The following is a 9,281-nucleotide window of genomic DNA, read 5'->3' as shown; positions in this document are numbered from 1 at the left end:
TTGCAACTCGTTTATTACGTAGTGGGAGATTCGACAACAGATTATTGCAGTTTTTAAAGTGACTTAACGTAACATGAGTTTTATTTAGAGTACTAAATTGTGGCAAAAATAATTATTCTTTTAATTCGAATTTAGTTCAATTCGCTCCATCCTATCGGTTGTACCGTATGTCCACTTTCGAAATTGAACCAATGGGCGGCTAGTATTGTACGACTCTGACGTCATGGTAAAGTATTAATACCCGACCTCAGCCATCCCCCCGCACACACAGTCTCCACCGGTTGACACAGACGGTCTGTCCATACAGTGATTAATCCCATCAACTCAGCCTAAAGGTAAATATCTGGTTTATTATCGTGTGTGATGACGATGTGTTTAAAGGAGTCGTTATCGTCACGGTGGATTGTGTCGGTTACTCGTGTTTCTGTCCACGGACATTGTTTATGAAGCATGCTAACATGTCAGTTAGCCAACGTTAGCTATAAATAGAACAATGGAGTCTATCTCGATTGTGCTCAAACGCCATGGTATCTCGGTTCGGAGAAGTGTCACCCGGTAAACGAGCCCGAAGTCGTTCAGAAGAAGAGCTTTGGTGGCTCGACTCAAAATGGTGATTTCCGCGGAGCTAGTAGTGTGTGTGTGTAACATGATGTCGGTTGAGCTGAGCTGAGCTGAATGTCGTCTGAGGGGGAAACGCTGAACCGAAAATGGCGAAGTCAAAGCACAGGCTCGTCTGTCCGTGCTGTTCCAGACGCTGTGTTTTGACGCTGCCGCCACCTAATCGAACAGGACCACAGTATTATCGCGTTAACCCCGGTGATTTTAATGTTGAATGCAACTACTTCTCCATATCGGTTAGTAGTACTTATTCGCTCTTGTGTTTTTATTATTGCCGGTTGACGCTATAAACTGCTAAGGAGCAGCCCTGACGCCACCCAGTAGAGACAACCGGGGGGAGGGGAGCCCTCATGACACCGTGCTAGGCTAGGTGGCTAGCCCTATTAGCACCTTTTTAGCTCTGCTGCATTTTGGTCAGATCGGTGGGTCACTGATTTTAATTCAGGCTTCTGTGTTTCTAGCTAAAGCGAAATGGCTCGTACAAAGCAGACTGCCCGTAAATCCACCGGAGGAAAGGCGCCAAGGAAGCAGCTCGCGACCAAGGCGGCCAGGAAGAGCGCTCCGTCCACCGGAGGAGTGAAGAAGCCCCATCGTTACAGGTGTGTTTTAGATGTAATTTCCCGAAGGGGCAGGCGATCTTCGAACGTGAACACTTTGCAGATCTTAATGCTAATGCTACTGTTGTTGTTGTTCAGGCCGGGAACTGTGGCTCTCAGGGAGATCCGTCGTTACCAGAAGTCCACCGAGCTGCTCATCCGTAAGCTGCCCTTCCAGCGCCTGGTGAGGGAAATCGCCCAAGATTTCAAGACCGATCTGCGCTTCCAGAGCGCCGCCATTGGAGCTCTTCAGGTAAATAAAACATGGTGTTTATGGAGTTTCTCCGCTGGTACCACGTGCATGTGCGGTAGTTTCTAGACCCGACGCTAATCTGTTTCTATTCTTTCTCCTAAATAGGAGGCCAGTGAGGCTTACCTGGTGGGTTTGTTTGAAGACACCAACCTGTGCGCCATCCACGCCAAACGTGTTACCATCATGCCCAAAGACATCCAGCTGGCCCGTAGGATAAGGGGAGAGAGGGCCTAAGTGGCAGTCGGCAGCGTTGTTGTGACAAATGATACTATTTATCATACTTAACCATTTTTGTGGACATTTTTATTTCTTTGACATTTTTTAAAAAGACTTTCTTTTTGAATTTTGTATCGTATTTTAGATTTGAGACAATACATTGACCATTCCACAAGCCTGATCACACATTGGGTAGTTGGAAGTGTTGTGCAGTAGGAATATCTGTTTACCATCATGGGTTGTCTTTACATGTCATAGCCACCATATAACTCATCCCCCTCCTCCCGGTTCTGTGTGGGTAACAGGCTCCTTCTGAGGATATGGTTCTTTTAAAGCAAAGGTGATTTCTTCACATCTTCCATGGGGGTCCAGGGTGTCGTAACCCATCTACCATTTCCAACAAAATGCCAGCACGTCTTGCTCTACAGGTCTCATTGCAGTGCCGGGATGTTGACCACCAGTCGATGCCCTGCACTCTTTGGCCAGGAGCATGGCAGACCCCTCTGTATTTTTCTGGACTGCTTTTTACTTGTTTTCCAACATAAAATCTTGGCAGCTACATTTAATACTATTTATGAAAATGTCACATGTCTTTCTATTAAAGGTCTTTATGCGTAGAAAGTCCTGTGTGCTGTAGTCAATTTAAATGTGTCATCCAGACGTGTACATTTTTTTATATATACATTTATTTACAATAGCATGTGGAAATGGAGTTCGCTCCAGTTGTCATACAAACCACTCCGTGTGCTTGAAGCCAGTAGCTGTAATGAGAAGACAATCTATTTTAATGTCTCTAAACCTTTATAATCTCAGTAGTGAGGTCTTGCATAATCTCTCACCTATACGGCAGACAATCTCTTCACACTGCTTGATGGAGCTGGCTCTGAGCGCCACACAGCAGAAGCCTGAAGACTGAGGGGTTTCTGGGGAGTCTCTGAAAAAGAGCCAATCACATGCTTAGATGACATCCATGTCCAGCCAATGACAGCAGAGCTGTGGGAGCTTGGGTATTGCGTAAGCACACTTCTAAGACGGGGGATGGGGTGTGACCTTAACTGCAGCAGTTTAACAAGGATGTGTGGTGGATGGATGACAATTTGGATTTTCCTGGTGTAAATAGAAAAAATTTCATGGAATGTAAATGTTGACTTACGCCACGCAGAAGGCAAATATTGTGTAGTCAGGTCGACCGTATCTCCCGACACATGAAATCTCTGGAAATTGATGCTCAAACAGCTCCTGGCACAAGACAGAACAGTGTGTGTGTGCATGAGACTTTGCAGCCCCAAAATATGACTTGAGATCAATTCTTGTGACATCACATGCATCTGCTCACCAGTTTGCTGTTTCTCTCGGTGCATGTCAAGTGGGTTTCCTTCATATCCAGGAGCACCTCCTGCAGGACAAATGATACTGAGTGCATGTGGATGGCTTGTTGTAGGTGTTGACAGAACATGGCTGAATAAAACATCCACTATGGGTTAATTATCCCCTCAGGCATAGGTGTAGTTTCTTTACCTGGCTGGCCAAGTTTTTCTGCAACACTTGTGCAATTGCCTGCTGCAGCACCTCTTTGCCTCCAAACTAAGAAAAGACAAACAGATTAGACGCCACACATTTGGAAAAGACCAGAAGAAGGATATATTAAACTGTACAAATACGTTTGACATGTCAAATTCTAAATATGTATGTTTATGTAAATAAAACAATTTAAATCCAAGATATATTTTATAATTACCGTTCCAATATCTGCTTTTCCCAAGAACTGCAGAATGTATACAATTCTGTAGAGGAGAGGTATGTCAGCGACTAATAAATACCTGTGCAGCAGTATTCTGATATTGAACCAATCATGAAAATACCACGTCGCCATGTAAACACTATTTCTGATCACATGAACCTCACATGAGCCCATACGCCAATGTGCACGTCCTCATGTCCTACTGAAGTTTTCATATAATTTTGTGATGTCAGTGTGTACATCAGATACAAACCTGCTTGACGTCTCAGTAAAGGAATATTCTCTTAGAAACCTTTACTGCAATGTCAATAGTTGCATTATTGGCTCACATGCAAACATCCCCTTCGGTTTAAACGTGCACGTTGGAAGAACCTGTTCATATAAATGTTGGACACAAACTCACCTTCCCTCTTTGAGACACTGTGTCGGGGGGGAGCTCTGCTCCTGGGGGGCCGGCTGTGGGGAAGGAGCGCTGTCCAGCTGCAGCGCAGGGTTTTCCATCCTCAGGGCCCGCAGGAGTTTGACGAGAGGCCGGTACACTGTCCCATCATGGGCCCTCCATCGCAGGATACGGATGGTGAGGGGGCAGCTCCTCAGCCGGGACAGAACCACACCTGCCTGGGAAAACATCAAGAAGTGATTCATATGTGTAAGAGAACTTCTTGTTAAAATCAGGCTGGACACATAAACACAATTCAGAGGGTTTTATTTATGAAAACAGTTATAGGCCCATTTAATTTTCTCACTGTCCTCAGATTGGACTCTTCTGGAATTCAGACATGGCCTTTCACCAAATGTTATAATAAAGATGAAATGAAGAGTTAATGGAGCAACAAATCAAACAGGAGAATCAGGGAAACTTCTTTTCTGCTTTGGCGATTTCTCCTTAAAATGTGAAATGTAAAACTCAAACTTTTAACTTAATATCAAACAGCCACCGAGTCACATGGGAAAGTAAAAGAAATCCAATTCCAAGAGAGGATTGCATTTATGTGGTTTATGACAATAATAATAATAGCAACCAGATGCCTGCATAACTACATTAAGATATTTACTCAATATTGCAAGAGCTCAAACAGTCCTTAGTACAGTTAGTGGTGGTTGTGTATCAGCTAAATCAAACTGCTCATATGAGTGAAGCCTTGTTTACAGCATATTAACATGTCACAGTAGAAAAGGATCAGACGTAAACAGTGAAAAATCATTTCCAGGGTCACACTGTTGTGCATTCTGGTTCACCGTCACACTGGTACCGTTAATAGCAATGTTTTTAAAACAAAGGCCTATGCTACCTGCCTAAACTCCAGTTTCAAGGTCACTTTTACTTAAGAAGGTCCACCTGCTACAATGTCTCAGCTCAGTTCACTGCAGAGAGTTGGCTGGAAGTTCTTTGATCATGAACAAGGCTGTTGTTCCAATCAGCACTGTGCTGACTTGAAGAGAAAACGGGACACTGACCTGTCCACACTTGGAGTTCCTCAGTGAGGTCCCGTTGATCTCATCAATGATGTCACCGGGAGAAACGACCTGGTCGAGGTGAGCCTGACTGCCGGGCGTCAGGTGGAGAACAAAGACACGCCCGCTGAGATACCTGAGGCGTGGACAGATGTTTATCAGAGTGGACATACACAAGCGGACAATTGATTTTGCAGGTTGGAAGATACAAACCTCAGCACCATGCCGACTTCCCGACAGGGCACTACTTCGTATATTTCACACACCTAATAAAAACATGCAATACACTGATCAGATTCACTCACATTCTGCTGAGTCCACATTATATTATCTCACAGCAGGGAATTTTCCATGGATATGAAGGCCCCATGGCCACTATGACAATACTGTAATGCAGCACGACTTCCTGATTTAATTAAAAAACAATTGTGTGATTTTGTGCGATTTCGAACATTCATGAATCAAAAATTCCAGGCCCTTCCTGATAATTCCGGCTTTTGTTCAAAAAAAATGTCAAGTACTTCAACCTTTTCTGTCACTCAAATTAATGGAGAAAGTCTGAATGTTTTAATTGTATATCGTTCTTCACACTTTGTGTTCCTTCAAACAGGTGCACAGAGTTTCAGCTAGTCAGAGTTTTAGAACTTTTCGATATCTTGTACCATTTTTGAATAATTGCAGTTTAGGTTTTATTTTATAAAGTGAGTGCATATGAGCCTCTTGGGGCACGCTCCCAGGTACACGAATACGGAGCGAATATCGTCTACGATCATATTTCACCTCAGCACTCAGGAACCAAAGGCCCTGCACTTTCATCTACTCTGCTTATAACACTTTTTTTTTCTTCTTCTCTTGTATTTTTTATTTTAAATGACGCAGCAAAGCATTTTCAGCAACTCACCATTCACTATGTATTTTTAGCAGGGAACGCACTTTCTACTCATCACTGTTTCTTACCGGTGGGAGACAGCTCTCATCCAGAAAACTGCAATTCTGCATGGATAGACCAGAGGTGATTGTTAGTGTAGAGTTGTTCAATTTCAAGGTGGTTTGAAAGAATAGTTGGCATAAAAGTAGTGAAAGTTAGAATTTGGGGGGGAAATCTGGTTCCTCTGACCTCCAGGTCCAGTTGGAAGTCCATGTGAGAGAGGATGAGCAGCAGGGACATGAATGGCTCTGGAAGAAGGAGAACAGGGCTCCTTTCAAATGATGTGGCTTATGCCAAATGGCAGTGATGACGAGAACTTCTCCGCTTTGCTCGAGCCTTAGTTTTAAGCCTTAACAAATCAGATTGAGCAAAAAAAAGCCTCACCTACAAATTCTTCATTCCTGAGAATTGATAAAGCCGGGCTGTACCACTGGAGGAGAAAGAGAGAGAAAGAGACAGAGGGTTTTCCAGGGCATGTGGACACCTTTCCCAGTCAGCACAAGATAAACGGCATCGATCTCTAAATATAATGCAGAATGTGGCCCACACGTCTGACCTCCAGGACTCTGGGTGTGTGCAGCAGGTGAGTGATGAACTGCGGCAGGGCCTTGCGGCTGAGGGCCAGGCGGAGCAGGTAGCGGCCCCGACCCTGGGCAGAGAGAAGCTTCCTGCAAACTCTGGTCTGCTCCACTGCCAGGGACAGAGAAGACAGCCTGTACACACACACACACGTCAGTAGAGACCACGGCTTTTCACCCAGTTTGATGTTGTGCTGTTTTCATGAAAGCGTCGTCTATTATAGCATAGAGCTTAAAGCCTCACCGATATATGGATTGTTAATTAAAATAGGCCGGTATGAGGCTTTCGCGGACATATCAGTGTTTAAGTTAGCCTATATAAACACTTACATTTTACAGTATAAAAAATATGTATATAATAAAATGATGTTTATGTAAGTCAATGGTTAAAAATTAAATATCTAGCCTTATTACAATTATTTGTCATTAGAGTTTCATAACGACATCCTAGGAATCACTGGCAGTTTTTTAATATGCTTTATCAGAATTGTATTATTAGCGTATATAAACGCCACCTAAAGGGAAAGTATTGTATATCAAAGATTACGAGAATAAATATCCCACAGGTGTCACCGACAGTAGTCGACCACTGCTAAATATTTCCTCCTCCACGAGAGAGACAATTAACTCCAAGTCAGTGTGGTTCTGAGTTAACTTTAAACTTCATTCTCAATATTTTTTCTCCCAAAAATGCTTATTCACTCATTACCACTCCCCACTAAGTCGATGGAGGGGTGGGCGAAGTAAACAGCTTTGCAGCCAATTCCAATCCGATTGAAGTAAATTGCGACCACTTTTTCAAACAACAGATAAAAACCATGAACTGCCTCCGTACTGCTCCTGTGGTGTGATCTGAGCGTCCGCTGCTCCTCCTCCTAGTTGAGTCACTTCTAGCAGTAGGAGGAAACTTAGGCTTCAAACACGGTGTAAATGACACAGTTTCAAGTCTAATATGAATGTCGGGGCTTGTAGACACTTGGATGACACCACATGAGCAGTAGGGAGGCACGTTGTGTTTTTCTGTTGTTTCATTACATCTGTTTTACGGTGTTTACCACTGACTCTTGTGTTTTGGACACAAATGTTTCACCAACCCCTCCATCGGCACAGTGGGGAGTAAATACTGAGTGCATTTCTTTATTTCTGGGTGAAATATCCCTTTATGTGGTCCTAGTACTGCACCTACTGTCATGAAGGCATCACCCGCCCAAAACTCTAAAGTTATTACCATATTGTTAAATATTTACTCTGGATCAGTCAGTGTAAGCAGGATGGTGATGTTACCTGCCACAGGCATCTTGGTGGGGGAGCTGGCTGAAACACTGCCAGTAGTCTCTGTGTACCAGACTGAGAACTGGTTCTGGGGGAAATAAAAGAAGGAAAACACATTTGATGATTTTGTCATATTTCTGCTTTATCGCGACAATCACAATCCTTCGATAGACTGAAACCCAAACATATATGTCTATAGACTGGTGGACAATATGGCACTTCGACATGCACTGGTGATGTGGTAAACGATTTACAACTGACGTTGGAGCCCCTTCCTGAGGACCAGCTCCAGGAGCTCGCAGCAGGAGGCGAGGTGCGGGCTGCTGTCCGTCACCGTGTCTCCATGGGACTGCAGGTTCAGGACACACACTGGGTGAGAGAAAACCAGTTCAGATGCAATCAGCCTTATCAGCGCCATTTCACACAGCGACACTGCTGCACACGACAGATCATCACTCGAGATGTTTTGTAAGCATGAATGAAAAGCCGGAACTGTCACCGCTGAGTGAACGAGCGTGTCTGGTCACGATGCAACACCGTGATGCAGTTACCTTTCAGAGAGGAGAGCAGAGGGTCTTTGGGGGCCATGTTGTCTGTGCAGATGAGATCTGATCTGATGCTGGGGACGCTGGTGGCATCTCAGCGCGGCCGCACGCGCTGTCATCACACTTCCGTGACGCCTACCTCTCTCTCATTCACACACACACACACATGCCGAAACACACCTTCTTATGTCACTGTACACACTCACACGCACGCACACAAACACACACACATACGCACACGAATGCACACGTACACACCATAGACTGTATATATAAAGATATACACACACACATGCCGAGACGCACTTTCTCATGCCACTCTACACACTCACACGCACGCACACATACACACTAGAATGCAAAAATACACACCTACTCACTCATATATACATGCCGAGACACACTTTCTCATGCCACTTTAAACGCCCACACGCACGCACACATACACACACAAATACGCGCACACGACAGGGACAGCCAGAGGGAGAACACGCACACACGTTTTTGGCCTTTTGAAGACGCGCCACATATGGTGTTTATTGACTGTAGCGACATCTGCTGTCCACCCTCTGACATTACAAACAGCCGTGTTGCTTTCAAAGACTGCTTTAAAATACAAACTTCATTATTATTATTATTGAACCAAAAAAAGCATAGAGCAGTGCAGTATGTTTAGAATAGTCGAGGATTGTTAATATGTGTCCATATGATGTAAAGAATATAGGCTATTAGACATTTTAGACATTGAAACAATTTCAACATTTAAATATATATCAATCCCACCGAAAACTTGGATGTTTATGTTTGTATAGATGAACAATATTCATATTACCAATCCATGCATAGCCCATATTTGCATTTATGTGACTATTATATATGTTATATGGTCTTGACATCATTCTCATACAATAATAATTTGATATATACAGCATAAGATATATGTTTTGCTCAATGGACATTTTCCTTGGATATATGTAGACTATAAGAAACTCATACTTATTTACAACATACATCACTGTGCATTCATTATACATATGTACATATATAGTATATACTTATGTTGCCAAACATATATGCTG

The 9,281-nt window shown here is 43.6% G+C and overlaps 2 protein-coding genes across 3 annotated transcripts; one reads left to right on the top strand and one right to left on the bottom strand.

The window, feature by feature from the left end:
- The first annotated feature begins 192 nt into the window (after window positions 1-192).
- Window positions 193-2,304, top strand: LOC133931979 (histone H3.3A). Its single transcript, XM_062378955.1, has 4 exons — window positions 193-335; window positions 1,080-1,217; window positions 1,314-1,467; window positions 1,573-2,304. The coding sequence occupies exons 2-4, from the start codon at window positions 1,090-1,092 to the stop codon at window positions 1,699-1,701; spliced, it is 411 nt and encodes a 136-aa protein (XP_062234939.1). The 5' UTR covers window positions 193-335; window positions 1,080-1,089; the 3' UTR covers window positions 1,702-2,304.
- si:ch211-250n8.1 (uncharacterized) lies at window positions 2,294-8,715 on the bottom strand. 2 transcript variants are annotated; one of them, XM_062378946.1, is made up of 16 exons: window positions 8,209-8,714; window positions 7,919-8,026; window positions 7,670-7,745; window positions 6,364-6,520; window positions 6,192-6,237; window positions 5,997-6,055; window positions 5,837-5,872; window positions 5,093-5,145; window positions 4,883-5,015; window positions 3,828-4,042; window positions 3,422-3,467; window positions 3,202-3,267; window positions 3,020-3,079; window positions 2,837-2,922; window positions 2,523-2,617; window positions 2,295-2,444 (listed from the first exon to the last, which is right to left on the bottom strand). In XM_062378946.1, the coding sequence occupies exons 1-16, from the start codon at window positions 8,243-8,245 to the stop codon at window positions 2,410-2,412; spliced, it is 1,308 nt and encodes a 435-aa protein (XP_062234930.1). In that variant the 5' UTR covers window positions 8,246-8,714; the 3' UTR covers window positions 2,295-2,409. The 2 variants fall into 2 exon arrangements, with proteins under 2 accessions (XP_062234931.1, XP_062234930.1); XM_062378947.1 differs by lacking the exon at window positions 2,837-2,922 and having other exon boundaries at window positions 2,294-2,444; window positions 8,209-8,715.
- Window positions 8,716-9,281: the final 566 nt, after the last annotated feature.

This window comes from Platichthys flesus, chromosome 20, assembly GCF_949316205.1.
Source record: "Platichthys flesus chromosome 20, fPlaFle2.1, whole genome shotgun sequence".
Taxonomy (NCBI): Eukaryota; Metazoa; Chordata; class Actinopteri; order Pleuronectiformes; family Pleuronectidae; genus Platichthys; species Platichthys flesus.
Note: the sequence above shows the minus strand (reverse complement) of the source record. Positions and strands in the feature narration are given on the sequence as shown.